Consider the following 27,866-nt stretch of genomic DNA (forward strand, 5'->3'; position numbering starts at 1 on the left):
GGTATGGGAGCTGTTTGTGATGTGCCAAGTTCTCCATGTTCTTATTTCCAACCCTTGTTTTTCACAGATGGACATTGAAAAGCCCACGCCTTTGTCATGTCTTCCCCATTCGCCTGTGAACCCCACCCGCCGTTGTGCTAGAGGACACCCTTCATTTGTGAAGCTCCATGTTCGGATGCGGGGAGCTGTGGATGGCAGCAGGGGTGTTGCTATCAGAGGTCTGCGAGCCCAGCGGACTCTAAGACTCCCTGCCCCCCGCCGTGTCGAGACCAGTGTCGCTCGCCTTTTGCTGGCCCGTGCCAAGAAGGCAGGTGTTGTCGCGGCGAAGAGCCAAGGTGGTGTCAGGGGTCATGGGGTGGCGAGGAGACTTGTCATGCCGTCTGTAAGTTCAAGGTCACTCAGGGTTATACGAACACCCAAACGTTTCATCGAAGACGGGGCTGGTGGGTATTACGCTCGTGCGCCTCCACCTCCACCTTCTACCTCCTCTGTAACAACTGTAACGTCGAGATCTTCATCACCATTGTCTCCAGGAAATGGTGATGGGGACGGTGGATCGGTCTCTCAATGCAACCGGCGTAGCTACGCTTCATCTTCGAGCTCCCTTGGCAGTGCCTCCTCTGTGGACACGGACAACAGCCAATCGGGCGCAGAAGAGTGTGAGGGAGTTGAGGAAGATGAAACGGTTGTAGAGGAAGAAGAGGAGAGAGAGGAAGAAGAAGGGGAGGATGACGAGGAGGAAGAAGAGTGTGAGGATGGAGTTTCTGTGGGATCGGATTCCACTCATTCGGCATCTCGGTCTTCAAGCCCCGAGGGGTCCTCGGACTCGCAGCACCCAGCTTCTGGTCTTACTGCAACAACACCAATTGTTGCACCACACCCGTGGCTGCCTCTGCATCCATACCTTGTGCCTCGCCCTCCACACCCTTCGGTCCGGCGTTCTGTTTTGCGGCAACCAACATTTTGTTGGCGATCCAACCCCACTGCACCAGGATGTGACACCTCAACAACTACGTACTCTTCTGCAAAGTTTGCTAAAGCAGGATTGATCCGACGGCCCGTTTTTGACAACATTCGGTTACCTCCGCTTACTCCCGAAGAGGTTGGACTTGCACCCCCTCGCCCCGGTCTCACTCCAAAAACAACCACCTCCCCAGTCGCATCTATAGGCCTGGCACGATCATTCCCTGCATCTTGTCCTCATCTCCCGCAATCTCCACTTGCTCATCATTCCCGCCATTTCTGCGCTGGCCTCACACCTTCTCTTTCTTTGCCTTTTGGAAGATCACCGTTTCCTCCCAGCCCTCCACCATATGCCTCACGCCGACCCCCTCTTCTCCGTGCTCCTACCTTCACCCCAACCGCAGCCCATCTACGGATCTACGAAGCGATTTCTCTTCCTGAAGATGGAGATGGAGGGACTGGAGCTGGTGCCTGCCCTCATCCTCGTGGACATCCACATCCTGCTCCTGCCGTTCGTCTCCCACGCAGTCGCCGGAGCTCAAGCCCGTCGCTCCCTGCACCCCCTCGAGCTCCCAGACCCCCTTCTCCACCTGACCTCACTCCGTCGGACCCAGCGCCGACGTCTCCTTCCTTGGTGCCGGCATGCTCACCAGCACCAACTTCTCGACTTCGTCGCCGCTCCACCGTGGTCAAACCGTCTCCGGTTTGCCAGCGGCCTCCCCTCAAACGTGGGCGGAAGGTTTCATGTCAACATCCATCGTTAGAAACTCAGACCCCAACGAAGACCGTCGGACTGGAGGTAGAAGGAATGCTGGGAAATCGAGGCACAGGAGTCTGGGGATCTCGAAGAAACGGTGCCGAAAAGAAAATGAGGACCATGCTGTTGCAGCGTGCCAAGGCTCGGCTTCATCGCATCGGTCGTGTTAAGGTCAGGGTTCGAAATTTTCATCACGTCATCACCTTCAGGTTGTCATATAATCCCAAATTTCGTTTTACTTTAGTCTGTTATGAATGACATAGGAAGGGCTATGAAGTCATCCTCTGCCAGCAGAATTGGATCTGAGCCAGCCTGGGTAACGTTTGAGCACCTCTCTAACTTGGTGGAAATGTGTTCGGATGTCCTTGCTCTTGTAATTGGCCCAACCTTCTGAAGGCTTCAAATATATAAACAATATGTACTAACATTAAATAAATAACAAAACAGGTGGACAGAGGGTTGAAACTGCAGATGAGGCAAAGAGGAGTTTTGAATCTGGAGGATCTTGGGGGAATTTGTTCGGTTGGTGTAATCCAATTGGATGTGCTGGCGAGTTATCAAGAAAAGGGGCAAAGCTGAACGAGATGTCTTCCACGTTGATTACCCAGGTGTATTTGAGTATAAATAAATATAAATGTAATTCCGTAACAGTTAGAATAGGAGAGATTCTAACTTGAGGGAGTAAAAGGATTCTTCCTTCTTGGCTTGAATGCAGTGTTGAAACCTTAGTGAAAGGTCTGTTGTGATCGCTGCTCATTCTTCAATGTTCCAACTTTAATTGAGAAAAACCCATTATTCATCGGTTGACAGTGATCATTTTTACTTTTGGAGAGTTGTTGTGAGATCCCGGTCACCACCAGAGTCTGGGAGGTCGGTGGTTCGAACCCCGGCTGTGTCATACCAAACGCATTATAAATGGTACGTGTCGCTTCCTTGCTTGATTAATTTCCTCGCCTCACTGGTACCCAGAGGGCCCTGGGAAGGTCCATCACTTCTCCAAGCTCATCTGCTGCTTGTCCGAAGTGAAGGCCGCTGCTGTCTCCTGTATTTGGCAGCGCGTGTGCGCATGTGACGACTCCATAAACCCTGTTCAAAAACATGAGTATCCTCAGCACTTTTAGTACAAGTACATTTCCATGTTTCCATTTTTGATCGATAATTATTTATTTCATCAGTTGCAGATAATTTTCCTCGTGATTGTGAGAAAGATGAGTTTGCAGCCCTGGCAGATCCTGAATACATTATATTTACAAAGGAATCACACAAGGTGTCTGTTTGTCTGGCTTTATAATTGTTCAACAACATAATATTTTTGTTCTTTATTCACCGTCTCACACAACATAATCGTGGGCTCCACAGACCCCACCACAGCCACGTGGTCCGAGAATCAAGCACGTGTGCCGACGGGCTGCGGTGGCTCTCGGACTCCCCAGGGCAATGGGTGCCGGGCGCTCAACAAAGAACGGTAAAAATGGGCACTGTATATTATGGAATGTGGAGTGGGACAATGGGATGTGTAGTGGGACAATGGGATGTGTAGTGGGACAATGGAATGTGTAGTGGGACAATGGGATGTGTCGTGGGACAATGAGATGTGTAGTGGGACAATGGGATGTGTAGTGGGACAATGGGATGTGTAGTGGGACAATGGGATGTGTAGTGGGACAATGGGATGCGTAGTGGGGGCAATGGGATGCGGAGTGGGGGCAATGGGATGCGGAGTCGGGGCAATGGGATGCGGAGTCGGGGCAATGGGATGCGGAGTCGGGGCAATGGGATGCGGAGTCGGGGCAATGGGATGCGGAGTCGGGGCAATGGGATGCGGAGTCGGGGCAATGGGATGCGGAGTCGGGGCAATGGGATGCGGAGTCGGGGCAATGGGATGCGGAGTGGGGGCAATGGGATGCGGAGTGGGGGCAATGGGACGCGGAGTGGGGGCAATGGGACGCGGAGTGGGGGCAATGGGACGCGGAGTGGGGGCAATGGGACGCGGAGTGGGGGCAATGGGACGCGGAGTGGGGGCAATGGGACGCGGAGTGGGGGCAATGGGACGCGGAGTGGGGGCAATGGGACGCGGAGTGGGGGCAATGGGACGCGGAGTGGGGGCAATGGGACGCGGAGTGGGGGCAATGGGACGCGGAGTGGGGGCAATGGGACGCGGAGTGGGGGCAATGGGACGCGGAGTGGGGGCAATGGGACGCGGAGTGGGGGCAATGGGACGCGGAGTGGGGGCAATGGGACGCGGAGTGGGGGCAATGGGACGCGGAGTGGGGGCAATGGGACGCGGAGTGGGGGCAATGGGACGCGGAGTGGGACAATGGGATGTTGGGTTAGATGTGAAGTGGAGTGGAATGCCATGATTTGTGGTGCAGGAGTTCTCTCAGGTTTTTACTAAACATTTAACACTCTGGGAAATGGAAATGATTACACCTTCACTTTTCCGTAATATATGAACTTGATTTATAAAATTTGTCTGTTCGTCTAGATAAGGCCTCCACGACGACGCCAGTGCAAACCTCACCGTCCACAGGTTCCCGCGCTTCGCCTCGAACACCTACCACCCGCGTCGTCGGGCCCTCTTCCAAAGAGGCCGCAGGGCCCAGGTGTGGGGCGAGGAAAGCGCGGCGCTCTCGGCGCTGCGGGACCTGCTCCGGCTGTCGTGTGGAGGAAGATTGCGGTCGCTGCGCCAATTGTCTGGATAAACCAAAGTTTGGAGGCCGGAACGTGAAAAAGCAATGCTGCAAGTATGTACCTTTCGGACATTCGAGACAGGCCCACTGTTCCTTACCTGTTATTCTCACTGAGACGTTGTGATAATTGCCTTGAACATCTTTGTCTCTCATTTGTCGTGTTTGCAGGATGAGAAAGTGTCAAAATCTTCAATTTTACCCCCAACCAGGTAACATTTATTAAATCTTCCCTTTCTTCTTCATCTCCTTTTCTCATTCCGAGTACTCCAGTGTGGGGCATATGTACTCAATTTCAAGTTCGTGTGCAGTTCATGTTAATTTTGGGCAACCACGATAAATGTATTCTACTGGGTCCTACTAATCGGAAAAATTATGTCGCCATTTTTTTTCTGTTGACCTTTAGTGACCTTGCCTCAAGGTCAAAGTTCAAACGTCATTACAGTGACCATACTTCATTCAAAGTATATCGACCTTGGTACCAAAATGTGGCAAATTTCACAAGAAACATTGGTTATGACATTTGTTTTGTCATTTGCCCTCTCAGATGTTTGCAATATGCAAATTAATAAGCAAATGACCTAATTACAGAAAAAATATATGCATAATTAACATATAGTCTTCACCATACACGTAAATCCCATCACTTCGCATTATTATTGAATGCCAATCATCAGTTACCATCTCAAATGTGTTCTGCTGGATCCTAAACTGGAAAAATATGTTGCTTATTGTTTTCTGTTGACATGTTCTTGATATTAATTGACCATTGACATGTACTTGACTTTACTTACCTTGACCCAAGGTGAAATGTCAAATGTCATTTTAACCATGTGATGCGATCAAGCAAAGTGATTTGGACATCTGCCCGAATCAATTTTGTGTTTTTAGGCGACAAATTAAATGTTAAAAATACTAACAATGGCTAAAAACCCAACCAACATGAGCAAATGCGCATGATGGATGAACAGTATAAAGAAAAGCATTGGGAACTTGAATCCAAAAATCAATATTCTAGACATCCGACTTATTGTCGATGCGGAGTTGGCATACATGCCTACGCACCATCAGGTATGAGTTTGGCTATGATTGTCATCGAAATATTACAAAACTACTTTTGCATATGAGCCCATCTTGGAGTTTGGCTATGATTATCATCGAAATATTACAAAACTACTTTTGCATATGAGCCCATCTTGGAGTTTGGCTCTGGTTATCATCGAAATATTACAAAACTACTTTTGCATATGAGCCCATCTGGGAGTTTGGCTCTGGTTATCATCAAAATATTACAAAACTACTTTTGCATATGAGCCCTTCTTGGAGTTTGGCTCTGGTTATCATCAAAATATTACAAAACTACTTTTGCATATGAGCCCATCTGGGAGTTTGGCTCTGGTTATCATCAAAATATTACAAAACTACTTTTGCATACGAGCCCATCTTGGAGTTTGGCTCTGGTTATCATCGAAATATTACAAAACTACTTTTGCATATGAGCCCATCTGGGAGTTTGGCTCTGGTTATCATCAAAATATTACAAAACTACTTTTGCATATGAGCCCTTCTTGGAGTTTGGCTATGATTGTCATCGAAATATTACAAAACTACTTTTGCATATGAGCCCTTCTTGGAGTTTGGCTCTGGTTATCATCGAAATATTACAAAACTACTTTTGCATATGAGCCCTTCTTGGAGTTTGGCTCTGGTTATCATCGAAATATTACAAAACTACTTTTGCATATGAGCCCATCTTGGAGTTTGGCTCTGGTTATCATCGAAATATTACAAAACTACTTTTGCATATGAGCCCATCTTGGAGTTTGGCTATGATTGTCATCGAAATATTACAAAACTACTTTTGCATATGAGCCCATCTTGGAGTTTGGCTATGATTATCGAAATATTACAAAACTACTTTTGCATATGAGCCCATCTTGGAGTTTGGCTATGATTATCATCAAAATATTACAAAACTACTTTTGCATATGAGCCCATCTTGGAGTTTGGCTATGATTATCATCGAAATATTACAAAACTACTTTTGCATACGAGCCCATCTTGGAGTTTGGCTATGATTATCATCGAAATATTACAAAACTACTTTTGCATATGAGCCCATCTTGGAGTTTGGCTATGATTATCATCGAAATATTACAAAACTACTTTTGCATATGAGCCCATCTTGGAGTTTGGCTATGATTATCATCGAAATATTACAAAACTACTTTTGCATATGAGCCCATCTGGGAGTTTGGCTATGATTGTCATCGAAATATTACAAAACTACTTTTGCATATGAGCCCATCTTGGAGTTTGGCTATGATTGTCATCGAAATATTACAAAACTACTTTTGCATATGAGCCCTTCTGGGAGTTTGGCTATGATTGTCATCGAAATATTACAAAACTACTTTTGCATATGAGCCCATCTTGGAGTTTGGCTATGATTGTCATCGAAATATTACAAAACTACTTTTGCATATGAGCCCATCTTGGAGTTTGGCTATGATTATCATCGAAATATTACAAAACTACTTTTGCATATGAGCCCATCTGGGAGTTTGGCTATGATTGTCATCGAAATATTACAAAACTACTTTTGCATATGAGCCCATCTTGGAGTTTGGCTATGATTGTCATCGAAATATTACAAAACTACTTTTGCATATGAGCCCATCTTGGAGTTTGGCTATGATTATCATCGAAATATTACAAAACTACTTTTGCATATGAGCCCATCTTGGAGTTTGGCTATGATTATCATCGAAATATTACAAAACTACTTTTGCATATGAGCCCATCTTGGAGTTTGGCTATGATTATCATCGAAATATTACAAAACTACTTTTGCATATGAGCCCATCTGGGAGTTTGGCTATGATTGTCATCGAAATATTACAAAACTACTTTTGCATATGAGCCCATCTTGGAGTTTGGCTATGATTATCATCGAAATATTACAAAACTACTTTTGCATATGAGCCCATCTGGGAGTTTGGCTCTGGTTATCAGCAAAATATTACAAAACTACTTTTGCATATGAGCCCATCTGGGAGTTTGGCTATGATTATCATCGAAATATTACAAAACTACTTTTGCATATGAGCCCATCTTGGAGTTTGGCTATGATTATCATCGAAATATTACAAAACTACTTTTGCATATGAGCCCATCTTGGAGTTTGGCTATGATTATCATCGAAATATTACAAAACTACTTTTGCATATGAGCCCATCTGGGAGTTTGGCTCTGGTTATCATCAAAATATGTCAGTGCATCCTTAATGAATGCGCAAATAATTGAGGGTGGCATTCTTGGGACCCAATTTGTGGTTGTTTTGTAGTTGTTCATTTGCACTCAAATGACATTATTGGCGCATTGCAAACACGTCACAGATTATCTTTTTGTTTTGATCGTGGCTTTGCTGACTTTTTTGTCTTCCTTCCACCCCACCCCATCCCTTCCTCGATTCACAAACACAATGAACCTCAGCAAAAGCAACGGACAGACCCAATGCCCGACCAACTGCCCCCTCTGCTGAAACGACCCCCTCTGAGGTAGTGGACCCGGTTTTACCTTCTGAACCCCCGGCCCCTCAGCCGGTGCAGTCGGCCCCTCCTCGCCGTCCGGGACGGCCACCCGCACCTTCACGCAAGCCGAATCGTCACAACGCCTCGTCCCTTTCTTCACCGCCACCACCACCACCTCCACCACCAACACCACCACCACGACCACCAACACCACCTCCACTCTCCTCTTATTTAGAAATTCCTTCTCCCATTGTCTCGACGGTGTCGAAGAATAATGGAAATGCCAGCGGTGGGGCCGGACTTTCCGTGCTGGTCGGGGCGATCGATCCTTGGCGAAGAGGGAGCCGAGAGAAAGGAGGGAGATTGCGTGTGGACCTGCGTGAGGAGCGGGAGCTTGAGGCGGTGTGGAGTTCTGGAGGATTGGCTGTCGTCACATCTTGTCCAATTGCCCCACGAGCCCTTTGTTTGCTTTGCACCAGCAAGGGAATGCACGAGGTTTGAGATTGTTGTTGAATCCGAGTCATCACAAACCAAATTAAACAGCAATTTATTAAAGCTTTGAGGTCCCTGACACATGTATATCTTGTGTGCAAATCCAGATGGTTTGGTGTGCGGTGTGCTGCCAGCCATTCCACATGTTTTGCTTGGAAGGGACTTCTCGACCTCACGCTGGAGAACTCGACAGCTGGACCTGCCAATTATGCAAGGCATGCCATGTGTGTGGGCGGCAAAACAAGGTGTGCCATGTGTGTGGGCGGCAAATCAAGGTGTGCCATGTGTGGGTGGCAAAACAAGGTGTGCCATGTGTGTGGGCGGCAAAACAAGGTGTGCCATGTGTGTGGGTGGCAAAACAAGGTGTGCCATGTGTGTGGGTGGCAAAACAAGGTGTGCCATGTGTGTGGGTGGCAAAACAAGGTGTGCCATGTGTGTAGACGGCAAAACTAGGTGTGCCATGTGTGTGGGCGGCAAAACAAGGTGTGCTTGTGCAACTTATGCACGTGCAGCACGTGTGTCTGTGTATGTGCGTTTCAGTGCCTCTGCATGTGTGTGTCTGCTCACGCGCGCGTGTAGTTTTTATGGCCGTTTTAATGATCCCTTCTCTTGTTTGTTCACCCCTCTCCTCTCATTCCTTCTCCTGAAGCTTCTTGAGTGTGCAAAATGCCACAAGTCGTACCATGCCGAATGCCTTGGACCAAACTACCCCAAAGCATCACGCCGTAGACTCTGGGTAAACTGTACATCGTGAGCTAGGTCGTGTAAAAACTGCTCAAATAACTGAACCTGATATAAGATTTGCCCAAAATAATCTCCCCATCTCCAGACATTACTCGAGCAAAGACACTACAAATGTGCATGTGACCTTTGCCTGTGCCCTCTTTGAGGTGCAACACTTCCTGTAAAGATCTTTCCCTGTCTGTTGTGCTTCTGACGATGCATGTTTGCGGATTGCTTGTGCAGGTGTGCAGGCGGTGCGTGCGCTGTAAGAGCTGCGGTGCGACCACACCTGGAGAAGGTGGTGGGGTCGGCTGGTCACACGACTTTTCTCTTTGTCATGGTTGCAGCAAACTCTTTGACAAAGGTCTATTGGGTTTGTGGGGTAATAAGGATCATATACAAGAGTACGTACTTTCTGTTTCTTTGTATACATAGCCGAGGCTCGCAGAACAGCTGAAGAACGAGTAATAGCACTGAACGGATCAGGACACAACAGGACAAAGTGAACAGTAGTGGGAGAGAGAGGGCGGGGGGGGGGGGGGGGAAAGGGGGAACCAACAGCAGAGCCGTAGGCTAAGACAGAGGGAGACGTACAAACAATGGATGTGGGGAAGAATGGGGGGCAGGAGAGGATGCTTGGGGTAAACGAGATGGACACAGAATGGCACTCTCAGGAGGGAAAACTGGAAATTTGGCATAAAGAGGGATTGGGGTGGAGTGTGGCTGCTGAGTTTGTGGGTTCAAATAGTAATTGTGACTTAGTGTTTTTTGAAGACAACATGAGGAACTTGATTCTCGGTGTGATGATTGTTAGAAATCCTTTATCTACGAAAATGATTCCAGCAATATACACGGTGTGCCATTGCAGGAAACTTCTGTCCGGTGTGTAATAAATGCTACCTGGATGATGACTACGAGAGCCAGATGATGCAGTGTGCACGATGTGACCGCTGGGTTCATGCACGCTGTGAACAGCTATCTGGTAAATGAACCATCTGCACTGTTTTTCCTCTTGCTCACCAATCGATTACATTTTATCACAAAGAAAAGTTTCTGCAATTATGTCACTGTTGTTTTTGTGATTATCCATACTCTTGTTTGTTTATTTAAACTCCAATGTGATTATCCGTACTCTTGTGTGTTTATTTAAACTCCAATGTGATTATCTGCACTCTTGCTTGTTTATTTAAACTCTAATGTGATTATCTGTACTCTTGTTTGTTTATTTAAACTCTAATGTGATTATCTGCACTCTTGTTTGTTGATTTAAACTCTAATGTGATTATCCATACTCTTTTGTGTTTATTTAATCTCTAATGTGATTATCTGCACTGTTGTTTGTTTATTTAAACTCCAATGTGATTATCCACACTCTTGTGTGTTTATTTAAACTCTAATGTGATTATCTGCACTGTTGTTTGTTTATTTAAACTCCAATGTGATTTTATCCGTAGTCTTGTTTGTTTCTTTAAACTCTCATGTGATTATCCATACTTTTGTGTGTTTAGTTAAACTCTAATGTGATTATCCGTACTCTTGTTTGTTTATGTAAACTCTAATGTGATTATCCATACTTTTGTGTGTTTAGTTAAACTCTAATGTGATTATCCGCACTCTTGTTTGTTTATTTAAACTATAATGTGATTATCTGTACTCTTGTGTGTTTATTTAAACTCTTATGTGATTATCCGTGCTCCTGTTTGTTTATTTAAACTCTAATGTGATTATCCGTACTCTTGTGTGTTTATTTAAACTCTAATGTGATTATCCGTACTCTTGTTTGTTTATTTAAACTCTAATGTGATTATCCGTACTCTTGTGTGTTTATTTAAACAATAATGTGATTATCCGTACTCTTGTTTGTTTATTTAAACTCTAATGTGATTATCCGTACTCTTGTGTGTTTATTTAAACTCTAATGTGATTATCCGTACTCTTGTGTGTTTATTTAAACAATAATGTGATTATCTGTACCCTTATTTGTTTATTTAAACTCTAATGTGATTATCTGTACCCTTGTTTTTTTATTTAAACTCCAATGTGATTATCCGTATCCTCATTGGATTGTCCTTGTCCTCGTGGGATTGTCCCTGCCCTGTTCTGATTGCCCGTGCTCTCGTGTAACTGGCTGATCATGCGTGTGCGTGCATGTCCACGTATATACACTATGCATGCATGCATGCAGGACTTAACCTGTTTCCCCCTCCTCGTTAACAATGAACTTTTTCTTTCACAATCGCATCTTGAAGATGTTTGTTTTTGGTGTCGTTCATGGTTTTAGATGCATTATTCTGGCTGATCCTGACAGTTATTTTGTGCTGGTCTCTAAAAGTGAGCATTGCATGTTTCTGTTTCTGTGACCCTTATTCTGAACTGTGAATGGCTCAATTAAACTGTTCAGAAAGGCACCGTCAGTGTCTATCTTCTTGTCCTTTGTGGGCATGTCAAAAAGACCATGTCCTTTACAAGAAGGTCATCTCCATTTAAATCTTCATTTTTGTCCATGTGTGTATGCAGACGAATTGTACGAAGTGCTTTCATGGCTCCCAGACAGCGTCCCTTACACCTGCCCAAAATGTGGTGACGGATCTCCGCCGGGTTGGCGCCGGGCGCTGTCCGTCCAGCTCCATACCGGACTCCGTGTTGTTATCGCAGCGCTTTGTGCCTCACGATCTGTGGCTTCACTACTCAAGGTGTCACACCGATCTGCTGTTGCATTCTGACTTGTACAATCCGTGAGCTGGGGGTTTGTGAGCAGGGCTGTCACCAATTAAGTTTACCTGTCCCAATGGTCTTGTCTTCATTCTGAGAGATAGATTTCATTGGTGACATTAAGGTCATGGTGTCATTACCCTCGCCTGAGGAGAGGGTATTGCATTTGAGTCCGTTTGTTTGTCTGTCTGTTTGTCCGCACAGAATAAATATGATTTTCTCTGCAACCGTTGGTCCGATTGGCAGGAAATTTTCACCGTCGGTGCAACTCCACCTGCATAATTTTTTAATAATTATGACGTCATAGGTCACGTGGTTTGGCCGCCATCTTGAAAAAACCGAAAAACTTTGCACCTCTATATCTCCGAAAGCGCTGAATAGAAAAAATTGAGACATGGCTCATTGTAAAGAACTCTCCATGGAGAATTTAAAATGTTAATGATGATGGCATACATGCCTCCATTATGACGTCATAATTCGACAAGTACAAAACTTCATCCGATCAAGATGAAATTTCTTTAGCATAATCTGGGAATAAATTATTGGAGAAAAAAAAGAAAGATGACGTCATCGGTCACGTGGTTCGGCCGCCATATTTGTTTTAACACAAAAGCCTTAAAAACCACTGAAAATACATCCAGGCGATGGTTTGCAATCTCTGCTCTTGTTTTATTTATTTTTGGAACATCCTAATTGTAACGCACAGAGACTCAGCACATTGATGAATGTGCCAAAATGATTTGAACAAATTGCATGCATTTTCTTGTTTATACATATTGCATTTTCCTTTATTTGCTTTATTGAATAACAATTGTTCAAACTGGGTTCCATTGTTTAATATACATCTTTACTTGCTGCGAAACTCATGAAGAACTCGGAACCCATGTGTTGGCCCAACAGCCCGAGACCCGCCCTCCACCCTTTCCCCCACAAATTTGGCACCTTCCAATCCTCGTTCCCTGCCCCCCGCAATTATTCCTCACCCCCAGGGTGTTGATTTTGTTCTCCCAAAGTTGACTTGTGGTGTAACGTCATGAGTGTGACGTCGTCATCGCCCTTCGTATGTGGTATTATGTGCACAGATTGTGAAAGTGAAGTCCTTCCTATTAGCATAATAATTCCTACCTGGCAGGTATTGTCAGAGGTTCCCTCATCGAGGTCTTGAATGTTGCCATAGCTGAGAATGTACTCTGGACAAGTTATCCTCCAAAGAGGATGTTGCTTGAGCTGTCCTCAGTCAGGGTAGGAATTTTGAATTTGAGCAGAGTATTGGTGCACAATGATGTATTCTTTTTGAGAGACCTTTGGATCTTTAAATATCCCAACCCTTCTTCCTTTGTAGGTAATAAACAATGGAAAAAGATATTCTAGCTACTCATTGTTATTCATAATTTTTTACCTTTCACTTCTGCTTCATTGTCCTCATTCCTTCTTTCCCAGACTCCATCTTTCCCAGATAACCACGATGGAGAAAGTGCTTCTGGTAAAGGAGCAGCTAACCCCATCACAGTGGAGATGGAGCCGCGGAGTCTTGACGCCGTTCTGAGTCGTGTGGAGCAGGGAGCATATGGGAGTGTAGTAAGTTGTAACAACATGGGATCAGTTTGGGATCATTATTAGTCCTGTACTGGTTTCACAGGAGGGAACTGTAGGTTTGCTCTGTGTCTGTCTGTCTGTCTGTCTGTCTGTCTGTCTGTCTGTGTCCGTCTGTCCATTCCGCCTGTGGTTTTTCAGACTTTTTCCCCAATACCTTTAACATATTCAACTAGAACTTGGTATATGGTTTTATTATGATAGGTTTCAGGACAAATTCGAGTTTTGGTGTGTTTCGTCAATTTTTCACAGAATTATGTCGTAGCATGTAGGGGGGAATGTTTTACATGTAGTGTGTAGGGGGGAAGGTTTTACAAAGCAATTCTCCCTCTTGTTACCCTCCCCAGAGGAAGAGGGTATTGCATTTTAGTCCGTTTGTCTGGCTGGCTGGCTGTCTGTCCGCACAGAATAAATATGATTTTTTCTGCAACCGTTGGTCCGATTGACAGGAAATTTTCACCATAGGTGCAACTCCACCTGTAGAATTTTAAAATGACAATTATGACATCATATGTCACAAGGTACGGTCGCCCTGTTGAAAAAACCGAAAACATTTGCACCTCTATATCTCTGAAAGCGCTGCAGAGAAAAAATGAGACATGGCTCATTGCAAAGAACTCTCCATGTGGAATACAACATGCATTTTAAAGGCCATTTTCCCTGCTAGAGCGGGGGTTAGCCTTGCGGTCCCCATGACAATCTTCTCCATTTTGCCCTATTTTCTGCATCTCTCCTTGTTAACCCCCTTGCCCGCATTTCTTCTTCCACCATCTTTAGCCAAGTCTTTTTCGGTCTTCCCCGTCCTCTGCTTCCTTCTACATTCATTTCCATCACTCTTCTCAACCAGTCACTTTCATCCTTCCTCAACACATGACCAAACCATCTCAACCTGTTCCTCTTCACAGCATCAATCACAGGCTCTATTCCCATCATCTTTCGCAATTCATCATTTGTCTTCCTCTCTCTCAATGATACTCCACACATCCACCGAACCATTCGCATTTCCACCCTTTCCAACCTTCGTTGCTGCTCTACGTTTATTACCCATGTCTCGCTCCCATAAATCATAACACTTCTCACACATGCAGCATACACCTTTCCCTTCAGCTTCAACGACACTCCCCTCATCATCAGCACGCCACCCAGTTCCCGAAACTTCTTCCACGCACATCTCACTCGAGCAACCGTTGCCGAGTCTGATCCACCTTCTCCATTCAGCATGTCTCCGAGGTAGCAAAATGTTTTCACACCTTCCAGCTTCACACCATCTCCAAGATCCAACTCAACATTTCCTCCATCTGCAGCTCCCTCTGTGCACACCTTACATTTGAATGTAGCTGCCACACTGGTTAATGACCCTCTCAGACCACTACATTTTTGATGAACCCACTCAGCGCACATTGTACATTGAATGGAGTTCACTCCGACACCCTTCCTACACACAGCACAGGGCCACTTCCCAGTTCTTTCCACCTCACCACATGCTTTACCACTTGCCATCACCTTCGTCTTTCCAATATTCACCTTCAGACCTTTTGTCTCCATACATTCCTTCCACGTGTTCATCTTTTCCTTCAGTCCATCCATACTTTCCGCAATCAACACCAGATCATCTGCATACAACAACTCCCACGGTAAACCCTCCTTTACGTTCTGAGCCAGCACCTCCATCACAGCTACAAATAGTAATGGACTTAGTACCGACCCCTGATGCACTCCCACCTTCACCTCAAACTCACCACTGTTCCCGTCCTTCGTCCTTACAGCTGTGCGCGCTCTTTTGTACATTGCCATCACTACTCTGATCAACCATTCCTCCACTCCTAACTTCCTCAATGCCCATGTCAATACTTTGCGTGGTACCCTATCGAATGCTTTCTCCAGATCAACAAACCCAAGAAACAACTTCTTCCTCTTCTCCATGTACTTCTCCTGCAACTGCCTCACAATGAAAAGCGCGTCTGTCGTTCCTCTTCCTGGCATGAATCCAAACTGCATTTCGTCGATCTTCACTTTCTTCCTTATCCTCCTCTCCAACACCCTTTCCAATACCTCCATTCCATGCTCCAATAACTTTATCGCTCGGTACGAGCCACACTCCAGAGGGTCACCTTTCCCCTTGTATAGAGGGATGAGGGTACTCAGTTCCCAATCCACTGGAATGCGGCCTTCTTTCACCACCAGATTACAGATCTCTGTCATTCTCTTCACACCCCAACTTCCTGCTGCCTTTCAACATATCTCCCACAACTCCCGTCGGCCCTCCCGCTTTTCTACCCTTCATTGCTTTTATCGCTTCCTCAACTTCCTTCTCAGTTATCTTCTCTGCCGGTCCTAAAACAGGGTTACTCTCTATGTTGCCATCCCATTCATTCTCTGTATTCAACAGCATTTCCATATATCTTTTCCATCTTCCTTTAATTCCATCTGGGTCGACAACGATTTGTCCCACTTCATCCTTCAAGCAACTCACCCCCATCACGTCACACCTCTCTTTCGCTATCTGCTTTGCAATCCTGAATACTGCTTTCTGACCCTCTTCCGAATCCAAGCGTTCTCCGAACATTTTCCTACATGCCTCCTGCGCCTTTGCTACCTCTTTCTTTGCAGCCTTCCTGGCTGCCTTATAACTTTCATGCTCTGCTGTTTCTGCTCCCGTACCCTTCGCCTTCTGCCACTCCTTGAACTTCTTCCTCTTCTCGTCAATCCTCTTTCCAACTTCATCATCCCACCACCATGTTTCCGAGTGCCTCGGTGGTCCTTTTGTCCATCCACATACCTCACCAACGGCTCCCAACAGACAAGCTTTCATTGACATCCAACCACTTTCAAGCTCAACCACATCATCCTCGACCCTACTCAGCCTCTCTTTTAATGCCTCCCTTACTGTCACCTCCTTCAACCTCCACACCTTCATTCTCGGTTGGTACTTCACCCGCCGAGCTCTCCTCGCACCTTTCACCCTTACGTCGCAGACAACCAAGTGGTGCTGTGAAACAGCCTCCTCCCCCGGGATCACCTTTGTGTCCCGGAGGTGCCCCCTATCTCGCCTACGCACCATCAGGTAGTCAACGGTTGTCGTCGACCCACCTGACGTGTATGTAACAAGCTTATTATCCTCTTTCTGGAACTGAGTATTACAAATCAACAAATCAGCTCCATCAGCAAACTCCAAAATCCTTTCACCTTCTCCATTTCTCACACCATATCCGTAACCCCCATGAACTCCGTCAAAACCATCCATACTCCTTCCCACATGTCCATTTAGGTCTCCTCCTACCACAACAACTTCCTCATCTTTCACGTTTTCCATCAGCTTCTCTATCGCACACCAGAACTTGTCCTTCTCTTCATCGCTCCGACCAACCTGCGGAGCATATCCCGAGATGACGTTCACCAAGAGCTTTCCAATCATCATTTTCACCATCATCAACCTATCACTCACTCTAGTCACACTCACCACACTGTCTACAAACTCCTCAGAAAACAGGACACCAACACCATTCACGCCCTCCGGGCATCCTTGCCACACAAACTTGTATTTCTGTCCCTGCCTACCCTTCACCATTCTCACACCACTTCCCTTCCATCTCGTCTCTTGCACACAACATATGTCCACTCTTCTTCTGACCAATACTTCCACCACTTCTCCTGATCTCCCTGTCATTGTCCCTACATTCCATGTCCCAAACCTCAGAAACCGATCTCCACTTCGGCCTGTACCCTGCCCATATGTAGTTGTAATTGTCATGGTTCCCTTTTTTTTGAGGCAATGTTTTTATGGCCGGATGCCCTTCCTGACGCCAACCCTCTTAGTCGTCTCTTACGACACGCAGAGATACGGTGTACCTATTCTTATCCAGGGTACACACCGGGAAACGTTTAAAACATGGAAATTCTGGGGGGTGGGGGGGGGGGGGTGGTGGTGGTGTCAAGGGAAAGATAAAATGAAAATAAACCCCTTCAGCCGGCACTTAGCTTGGCTTCCCAAAGAGTACTTTCAGGAGCTTGGCGGCTGTTGAAACTGGGGTAGCCACTCATGCGGGAAGTGGTCCAAAATGGCGGTGTAGAACGCCGCGCGTCGAAAACACAACAAGCGTGAGGCGAGCAGATTAGACGGCCTCCTTTCGATTCTCTACCGTCAAGTCCAATGCGGCCTTCAGCTTCCAAGAGCCCAGCAGTTGTCCAAAACCTCGTGTGGGGAAATGTGGTATCTGTCCGTCGTCTTGTCCACCGTCCACACGCGGCTCCAAGCTCCGGCGCGAGGAAGCCCTCCGTCCGCCCGCAAGCTTCGCCAGGCCCCGATGCTTTCTTTATACGACTTGCTTTATACGCATTGTTAAAAGTAAATAATGACAGATGTTTTCTTTCACAATCTTGCGAGATTTCCAGAACTCCTCGGCGTCAAGGGAAAGATAAAATGAAAATAAACCCCATTCAGCCGGCACTTAGCTTGGCGTCCCAAAGAGTACTTTCAGGAGCTTGGCGGCTGTTGAAACTGGGGTAGCCACTCATGCGGGAAGTGGTCCAAAATGTCATATGTTAATATGTTAATGATGCCGAGGAGTTCTGGAATGTTAATGATGTCATATGTTAATGTCATATGTTAAATGTGGAATAACATATGTTAATGATGTCATAGGTGCCTCCATCATGACGTCATAATTCGACAAGTACAAAACTTCATCCGATCAAGATTAAATTTCTTGAGCATCATCTCGGGATAAATTGGTGGAGAAAAATAACGATGACGTCATCTGTCACGTGGTTCGACCGCCATATTTGTTTTAACACAAAAGCCTTAAAAACACTGAAAACATGTCCTGGTGAGGTCTGCAATCTCTGATTGCTCTTTCTTGTTTAAATTGTATTATATACTTACACAAATCGCCTTCATCATACATCCAAAACCATGCTATATACATCAATATTTAGCATGAGAGGGCGTGGCATGTGAGAGGGTCGGGGTGAAGAAGAGGCCGTACATGGTGATGCTGCATTGTATGGTGGTCAATAAAGCCTCCATCTCTTAAACTGAAACTCAACGTCATCTTCTTACAGTGTGTAAGGGTAATGCACGAGACCACCTTATGGATCCATGACAACCTTTTTGGGAGGGGGGGGGGGGGTGGATTTTGCAAGTATCGTGCTCTGCATGACGTCTTCTTGTTACTTGGCAAACATTTTTTTTTTTTGCCAAGTATGTTGATCACCCCGGTTTGTGTGTGTGTTTGTGTGTTTGTCTGTCCGCTCACTTATACTTGCCTACAGGTCACAATTCTAAACCGAACTTCACGAAACTTCAGCAAATTGTAGAGTTCGTGGTCCGACAAAATCCTATATATGTTTGAGGCCAAAAGGTCAACATAGACCAAAGGTCAAGAACCTTTTTCAAATTTCTAATATCCTCTATTTTAATCTGATTGAGTTGAAATTTGAATAGGATTTACATATCGGCTAACTGAATTCAACCACCAACTATTATTTTTGAGATCAGCGTCGGCCAAAAGGTCAACATAGGCCAAAGGTCAACCACTTTTTATGAATTTCTAAAATCCTCAATTTTCATCCGATTGACTTTAAATTTGAATAGGATTTACATATCAGCTAACTGAATCCAAAACCATAAAAAATAAAAATAAATCCAAAACCTTGGTCTTTTCTACCCCCGCTAATTTCACCCCAAATCCACTTTTTTGAAATACCAACTTTTTTCCTGGAAGTCCTTGGTGTCCTTGTGTTTATACTTCTCCCACCCCCCCCCCCCCCCACCCCCTTCCCACGCCGCCTCCCCCCCCCCCAAGCCCTCTCCCTCCCACACATTCCCGATGTCCCTGCTCTCAGATGTTGTGTTTATGTGCTTCCCCTTCTCTCCTCATCTTGTCTACCGCTCCCCTTTTTATATATTTTGTTTGTTTGTCTGTTTGATTTGTTTGTGTGATAAATGTTAGCTCTTTCATGAGCCTCGATTCTGTATACAAAAAAATAAAATAAAATAAAAATAGGCCAAAGGTCAACAATTCCAAATTTCTAAAATCCTCAATTTTCAACCGATTGACTTGAAATTTGAATGGGATTTTTATATTAGCTCACTGAATTCAACCACCAACTATTTTTTTGATCAACATAGGTCGCAAGGTCAACAAAGGCCAAAGGTCGACCACTTTTTTCTAATTTCTAAAATCCTCAATTTTCATCCGATTGACTTGAAATCTGAATAAGATTTGCATATCAGCTTACTGAAACCAACCACCAACTATTTTTGAATTCAACATAGGCCAAAAGGTCAACAAAGGCCGAATTTCTAAAATTGTCAATTTTCATCAGATTAACTTAAACTTTGAAGGTGATTTGCATATCAGGTCACTGAATTCAACCACTAATTATTTTTGAGGTCAAAAGGATGCTCCACTGAGTGCCATTCTACTTTGTTCTGTTTTGCCAAGTGTCACTGAGTGATTTTTCATTTGTTTGTTTGTTTGTCCGACGACATCTCAGCCATCCTTTGAGCTAGGAAACTGAAATTTTGGCCCAATAGTGAGCATGGTCTTTGTCAAAAACTGTATTTTTTTTTTTTGAGTAATCGATTAATTGATTAATTCCTTAATTATTATCGATTAATGAAGTACTTATTTATTTTCTTTCTCATCTGAGCAATATCTCAGGCACCCTTTGAGTTAGGAAGCTGATATTTGGACACGACAGTGACTAAGTGATTTGGCTGTAAAGGGTATTTTTTATTCATTGATTAATCAATCGATTACTTATTCAATTATTTGATCAATGAATTCGTTAATTGATTTTCAAAAAGTTACATCTTTGGATGAAATCGAGGGTATTGTGGAAGTCTGCGCATGCGCAAGATTGGAGGTCTCGTCTCTTCAAAGCTGTCCCTGCTCGCACGCTTTCGAAGTTAAGTAATTTTTCACAATTGTGTTTTTATCGAAACTGTATCTTTCTTTCGGTGTATGTACCTGTTGGGGTGTCTTTAATAGGATTCTCGGTGTTGGTTTTTCATACCTGTGTACAGAATCGTCGGTCTTTCGTATCGCGTATTCTGAGGCCTCGTGTAGTAGGCTACCGTGTCCGACCTTGGCTTGAGGCTTTGTTTTTGTCTCAGCGGTTCTTCGATCGCGCTGCAATTACTTTCGGTCTCTGGTTTTCCCGGTCTTTTCACCCCATACTTCCTTGTTTTAAAATCTCCTCAAAAAAAAAACCAAAAAAAAAAAATTTCCTTCTCTGTTCTTATCCGTTTGCTCGTTTTTATTTGTTCGTTCGTTCTTCGACCACGTTGTTTGTGATCACGTGATCACGTTGTTAAAAAATGTTTAATCTGTCCCCGGAAGAACTGTATTCTGTCGTATTCTATAACACCTTTTTCTTCTTCTTCTATAAAAGGATGCTTACGACTTGCTCACCAAATCTATTCATTCCAAAAAAAAATTCCATATCTTATAGTGCATCTTTCATTCATTTCCTAAACTCTCCAGCACTCCACCCATCCTTCAGCGTCCTCAAACGTATTTTTGACTCGAAGGTCTCAAGAAACTCATTTTGCAATAAATGTTCGTTTCCCATAAATCGTACACTTTTCAAAATCCAATCTCACCCCTCCCCTCCAAATCTTCCCCATCACCCCTTCCCTCCAAAACTTCCCCATCACCCCTTCCCTCCAAATCTTCCCCATCACCCCTCCCCTTCAAAACTTCCCCATCACCCCTCCCCTCCAAATATACCCCTTTGCCCCTCCCCTCCAAATCTTCCCCATCACCCATCTCTTTCAAATTTTCCCCCTTGCCCCTCCCCTCCAAATCTTCCCCATCACCCATCCCTTTCAAATCTTCCCCCTTGCCCCTCCCCTCCAAATCTTCCCCATCACCCCTTCCCTCCAAAACTTCCCCATCACCCCTCCCCTCCAAAACTTCCCCATCACCCCTCCCCTCTAAATCTACCCCCTTGCCCCTCCCCTCCAAATCATACCCATCACCCATCTCTTTCAAATCTTCCCCCTTGCCCCTCCCCTCCAAATCTTCCCCATCACCCATCCCTTTCAAATCTCCCCCCTTGCCCCTTCCCTCCTAAACTCCCCCCACACCCCTCCCCTCCGAGACTCTCCCTCGCTCCTCCCCTCCTAGACTCCCCTCTCACCCCTCCTCCTCAAAGCGTCCTCCCCGCTTCTTCCCCCTTCCAACTTTCACCTTCATCTCCCTCAACCTTCTGCCTCACTCTTCCCCCTCCTCAAATAACACCTCACTGCGCCTCACCCAATCACCATCAAACCTTTTGTCCCCGCCCCATTCTTCTCTTTCTCCAAGCTATTCTGTAATCTCTGACACACCTTCAACAGCTCTCCCTACCTCTTCCTCCTCTTCCACATCTTACCCTACCCCTCCCCCCCCTGTTCTGGACCCGATGCTCCCCCTTCCTCTTCATTAACGGTATGGACCTCAAACATCCGGGGCCTTCGCTCAAACTTGTCTGATCTCTCCATACAGGTTGCTTCTGACAAACCAGACGTGATCTGCTTAAACAGAAACTTTCCTCCTTCATGATGTCTCTGATTCCTTGGTATCTCTCCCAGGTTACTCCCTCCTCCGGTATGATCGACCTGAGCCTCGTCCTGGAGGTGGGGTTGCTATCTTTACAAAAAACTCTCTTCCTCACTCGCCCTGCACTGCCCTCTCCACCTCACCCCCAGGAATACCTTTGGCTACGACTTCCCCTTCGCTCCCACCTTTTGTTCATATGTGTGTTGTACCGTACACCAAACAGTGATGATGCCATCTACATCTCGTTGTCTGATAATATGGACCAACTTCTATCTACCCATCCCAACGCTCTCTTCCTCATATGTGGTGATTTCAACTGTCACCATGCCAGTTGGCTGGGTGTGGGTACCTCTCTCACCAGCCATGGCTCTTCAGCAAAGGACTCCTGTGACTCACTGGGACTGACACAATCTGTCAATTTCCCGACCCGGATCTCAGTCAACGGAGCATCTTCTCTTCTGGACTTGGTTGTGACTAACTTCCCTGAAAATGTCTGCTGCTCTTCTTCTGCTCCAATCGGCTCTTCTGATCATGTGCTTGTTAAAGTGGACATCTCTCTGACCATTCTCAGAGAGCCTCCTCAGTGTCGACGAGTCTGGCATTTCACTCAGGCCAACTGGCTCGGTCTTCAAGCAGCCATCAATCATCTGGACTGGTCTCCCATCTCTACCGCATTTCCTTTCACAAAGCCCGAAACAAGTGTGTGTCCACCCTCAGGAGAGCCAGGAAACAATATCTCTCCGTTCTCAGGACCGAACTCTCTTATCTGTCTCCCTCTTCCAAATCCTGGTGGCGTCTGGTCAAATCTGTTTCTGGTGTTTGTTCCCCCTCCATCCCCTCCCTCACCTCAAATGGCCACACGGCTGACTCCGCACGTGAAAAAGCTGAATGCCTCAACTCTGTGTTTGCCTCTAAATCTTGTGTCCCAAACCCATCCCTCTCTGTACCCACCATACCCAGTCGTACCCAGCTGCTCCTGGACTCTGTGTCCTTTCCTCCTGACAAGGTGGAAAAGTTTCTGTCAACCCTCGACTCTGATTCTGCAACTGGACCTGACGGCATCAGCCCACGGGTCCTAAAATCCTGTTCTTCCGCTCTTTCACTCCCTCTCTCTGTTCTCTTCACCCTCTCTTTTGCTCAAGGTCATCTTCCATCTGCTTGGAAATCTGCCAACATCACCGCTTTGCACAAAAAAGGTGCAAAAACAGATCCCAGCAACTACAGACCAATCAGCCTTCTCCCAATTATCAGCAAAGTCATGGAATCCATCATTGCTGCAGATATGAAATCTTTCCTCTTCTCCAATGGCTTGATCTCTGATCATCAATTTGGTTTCAGACCTGGACACTCTACTCTGGACATGCTGCTTCTGCTTTCTCAACAATGGATGGAGGTCCTCAATGCCAAACAGGAAATTAGAGCAGTCTCCCTTGACATATCACGTGCCTTCGATACGGTCTGGCACCCCGCTCTGCTCACCAAACTCTCCTCTTTTGGTATCCATGGAAATCTCCACGCATGGCTGGCGGACGTCCTCTCTAGTCGTAGTCAACGTGTGGCCCTGAATGGGTTTCTCTCATCTCCCCTTCCTGTACAGGCTGGAGTTCCCCAAGGCAGTGTTCTGGGCCCTGTGCTTTTTCTAGTCTTCATCAATGATCTCTCTGACTCTCTTGAAAATCCTCTCTATCTCTTTGCTGATGACTCTACTCTCGGTCGCTCCATTCTTCATCCCTCAGATCGGCAGTCTGCACCCTCCTCACTCTCTGCAGACCTGGACAAAATCACAGACTGGGCAAACAAGTGGAACATGTCTTTCAATCCTGACAAATCTCACACTCTTACGATGTCTCTCCGAAAAGACCGACTGGACAACCCTCCCATCCACTTTCTGAATAATCCTCTCCAAGAAGTTCTGTCACTCAAGCTTTTGGGTCTCACTATCTGCCATGATCTTTCCTGGGAAAACCACATTTCAAATCTGGCCTCCAAAGCCAGTCGCCGACTGGGCATCCTCCGTCGTGCGAAGTCCTTCCTTGGCACACCTGAGCTTCTCACCACATACAAGGCTTTCATCCGCAGCTCAATGGAATACTGCTCTCCCCTCTGGGCTGGTGCTCCTGCCTCACACCTAGCTCGTTTTCACGCTGTTGAAACCAAAGCATTCAGAATCATTGGAATCTCCCGCAATGAAGCGAACTCCAAGGGCCTCTCACTCACATACCGCAGGCAGGTTGGTGGTCTTTCCGTCTTCTACCGACTCCTCTCTGGCCTTGCCCCCCCAGCTCTCTCTGGGCTCTGTCCCGCAAATATTCCTGCAGGTCGCACAAGATCTGCCTGCAACCCTCTTATGGTTAAACTGCCAAAATCAAGACTCTCTGCTCACCTTCACTCCTTCATTCCTCTTTTCTCCCGCCTCTGGAACAAACTCCCTCACTCTCTTCAATCCCACTCCACCCTCCAGGTCTTTAAAACAGCTGTTCACCACCATCTCTTATCTTCCCCCATCCAAAACCTTGATCTTTTCTACCCCTGCTAATTTCACCCCAATTCCACTTTTTTGAAATACCACCTTCTGTCCTGGAAGTCCTTGGTGTCCTTGTGTTTTATACTTCTCCCTCCCCCCCCCCCCCCTTCCCATGCCTCCTCCCCCCAAGCCCTCTCCCTTCCACACATCTCCCTGCTCTCAAATGTTGTGTTTGTGTGCTTCCCCTTCTCTCCCCATCTTGTCTTCCGCTCCCTCTTTTTATATATTTTGTTTGTCTGGGTGATCTGTTTGTGAAGTAAATGTTAGCTCTTTCACGAGCCTCGATTCAGTATCCCCAAAAAAAAAAAAAATGCTGGTTGCTGAGGTGTGCTATTAGCCAATTGATTAAGAAATTATTTTATGAATACTGTTTATTGATTTTAATTACGCAATTAATCAATCAATTATTGTACACCTCTCCCTCCCAATCCCGTCTCTATGTGCTGCACGGCAGTATCGTCGGGCGCCGGCAATGCCTCGCTGGAGGATGTTATTTATTTATTTGGCATGAACCAGACCTAACAACTCAGACCTGAACCAAAAGCTAATCGGTTTGGTCTCGTGACTTATTCAACTCATCCCCCAAGTTTTGTCATGATTCGTCCACAACTTTTTGCGATATCATGCTATATATACATCGTTTTTGGCTCTATCACTCAATGGTGAAGAATCATTTTTAAAAAATAAACGATTCTCTGATGTGGATCCGTATTCGAGTCTTCACGAAAATCAAGTCGATTCATCCTTGTCACAATGTCACATAGCCAACCTGTCAACCATGTTTCGTCTGAATCCATCCACAAGTTTGAGATATCGTGCTGTACATCGATTTTGCCCCATCTGTCGATGGTGAAGAATCACTAAAAATTTCTCACATCCAGATCCAGATCTTCACCAAAATCTAATCATTTCGGCCTTGTCACCTGCACTACCTCTCCACCAAATTTCGTCCGAATCTGTCCACAACTTTTTGAGATATCGTGTTCACAAACAGACAGATAGGGGCTAAAACATAACCTCCATCCACCTTCGGTGGCGGAGGTAACACTAAGTGCACATCAGTTTCTTTATTTATTTTCTGTCGTGACGCACTCCAGGTTAATGGTGCACTCGCTGAGGTGCCCTGAAGTCGACACGTAACGAACTCGACCGCTTTGCCCACTTAATGTTACCTGCCTCCACCACCCCCGCAATATGAAACAAGGGGAAAAGACATAAAATGGCATGGCCTCCGTGGTTTTAATAATTTTGCTGTACGGAGTTAAAGGCCACCAGTCAGCGATCTGGTCGGATTGGAAAATGAAATATTCTGCATATTTATACTCCCATGTGTTGTCTCTGTGCCAATTTTAAACAAAATCGGTCCATGCATGTCCGGGAAATGGTTGGGGACACGTTTAAGTGACAAAAAGGCCGCCGATCGCCCGTCCTGGATCTGATCTCTAAAGAAAATGATGTGCATTTGTAAGGCATCATTCATTATGTGTGTGCCGAGTTTGATTAACAACGGTAAATGCATGTCCGAGGAATGGTGGAGGATGTGTTTTCATCGGGTTTTTTACAACTAAAATGGCCGCCAGTCGGCCATCTTGGATTGCATCACGAAACAAAATGATGTGCATATGTATACCGTCATGTATTGTCTTTGTGTGCCAAGTGTTAACAAAATCGGTCCATGCATGTCCGGGAAATGGTTGGGGACACGTTTAAGTGACAAAAAGGCCGCCGATCGCCCGTCCTGGATCTGATCTCTAAAGAAAATGATGTGCATTTGTAAGGCATCATTCATTATGTGTGTGCCGAGTTTGATTAACAACGGTAAATGCATGTCCGAGGAATGGTGGAGGATGTGTTTTCATCGGGTTTTTTACAACTAAAATGGCCGCCAGTCGGCCATCTTGGATTGCATCACGAAACAAAATGATGTGCATATGTATACCGTCATGTATTGTCTTTGTGTGCCAAGTGTTAACAAAATCGGTCCAAACATCTCCGAGGTGAGGTTGAGGACGAACGGACGGACGAGACCAAATCCATGAGCCCCGTTTCGGACTCGGTACTAATAATGTGATATCGATAGAGTGCGAGAGGCATGATGGGTGAAATGGCTTCCACCTTAGTCCAAGTTATACTTTCCTCATTCTCTTGTTATTTCATGTTCCTTCTGTGCATCGCCTTTTTATTTGTAGCCCCCCTTTACCCTTTAACCCTTTATTAGCCCCCCTTTACCCTTTAACCCTTTATTAGCCCCCCTTTACCCTTTAACATATTAAACTGAAACTTAGTAGGGGACAGGTATTGCAGAGCAATTCTCCACCTTGTTCCAACTGTCTTCATTGTCTGTTCTTGAATTCCTTCTTCATACTTTAGCTCAATTTTGCTGAAGATGTGATTCGGATGCTGAGGATGGCCGTGGAGGGTTCCAGCCCATTGGCACCCGAGGTGTGCAAAGCATGCAGCTCGGCCAAGGCGCTGTTTATACGGGTATTCCTCGCACCTTGGACGCTGTCGCACCACACACCTGATCACATTGAAAAATGTTGAATGTTTAATAATTGATTGTTCAGTCGCAGCATGAGCGGTGGCAGGTTACGTGCTTCATTGGGAACTTAGTGGGGGCATCGTGCCAAAGTGGTGTGGAGGGGGGTGGGGGAGGAGTTACCAGAGTGGCAGGGGTGGGGGTCATGATGCCCGAGTGGAGGAAGTGGGGGGGGGAGGATTGCAAGGGGGGCCATGGCACCAGAGCAGTAGGGGGTGGGGGTCATGATGCCCGAGTGGAGGAAGTGGGGGGGGAGGATTGCAAGGGGGGCCGTGGCACCAGAGCAGTAGGGGGTGGGGGCGTGACGCCCAAGTGCCAGGTGGTCTTGTGGCAGGGAGTGTGCGGAACTCGAGTGGAGGGACACATGGCACGCATCTGGCGGGGTCTATGGCACAAGTTGTCAGAGAATGGGTGGTTGAGTGGTGGACATTGTTGAATGGTGGTTGATTTGTGGTGGTTAATTTGGTTTTCTGGGTGAGTGTGTTACAGCAAATGGAGAAAGCCTTTCCTTGGTTTGATGTGAAGAGATCTCGGTGCTGGGAGCTTGGCCCAGAAAGTCAAAGGTAACATCTCTAAACGCCATAAACACTAATTGGATCATTGGTAATTGGAGCAACAACTCCAAAAGTTTCTAAATTAAATTGAAAATTTCACTTGAGAGAATAATTTTTGTGGATGCGTTGTTGGCGGTGGTGGTGTCGGTGATACAGCGGTCTCCTCCCAAATGCCATTCTGCCCCCTTCTGCTGACCACAACTACGCGCAATTTCGAGATGCCGGTGGGGAGTCGGAGGC

At 45.9% G+C, this 27,866-nt stretch overlaps 1 protein-coding gene across 6 annotated transcripts in view; it reads left to right on the top strand.

Annotated features, from left to right (window-relative positions):
* The window catches only part of LOC137439984 (histone-lysine N-methyltransferase 2A), a 248,494-nt gene that overhangs the window by 78,137 nt on the left and 142,491 nt on the right, over positions 1–27,866 (top strand). For all 6 annotated transcript variants that reach the window (XR_013621442.1, XM_068136309.2, XM_068136310.2 and 3 more), the window contains exons 4-17: positions 68–1,891; positions 3,080–3,185; positions 4,206–4,464; positions 4,579–4,619; positions 7,903–8,435; positions 8,540–8,677; positions 9,082–9,168; positions 9,399–9,519; positions 10,024–10,137; positions 11,673–11,848; positions 13,308–13,445; positions 26,904–27,017; positions 27,562–27,635; positions 27,783–27,866. The exon at positions 27,783–27,866 is cut by the window's right edge and continues 202 nt beyond it. Coding sequence is in view for 5 of the 6 variants with exons in the window: in XM_068136309.2 (XP_067992410.2) it covers positions 68–1,891; positions 3,080–3,185; positions 4,206–4,464; positions 4,579–4,619; positions 7,903–8,435; positions 8,540–8,677; positions 9,082–9,168; positions 9,399–9,519; positions 10,024–10,137; positions 11,673–11,848; positions 13,308–13,445; positions 26,904–27,017; positions 27,562–27,635; positions 27,783–27,866 (3,809 nt within the window). In the remaining variant the exon portion in view is untranslated. The remainder of the gene's footprint in view (positions 1–67; positions 1,892–3,079; positions 3,186–4,205; positions 4,465–4,578; positions 4,620–7,902; positions 8,436–8,539; positions 8,678–9,081; positions 9,169–9,398; positions 9,520–10,023; positions 10,138–11,672; positions 11,849–13,307; positions 13,446–26,903; positions 27,018–27,561; positions 27,636–27,782) is intronic.

The sequence above is a fragment of the Myxine glutinosa genome, chromosome 14 (genome assembly GCF_964187855.1).
Source record: "Myxine glutinosa chromosome 14, kmMyxGlut1.1, whole genome shotgun sequence".
In the NCBI taxonomy this organism is placed as follows: domain Eukaryota; kingdom Metazoa; phylum Chordata; class Myxini; order Myxiniformes; family Myxinidae; genus Myxine; species Myxine glutinosa.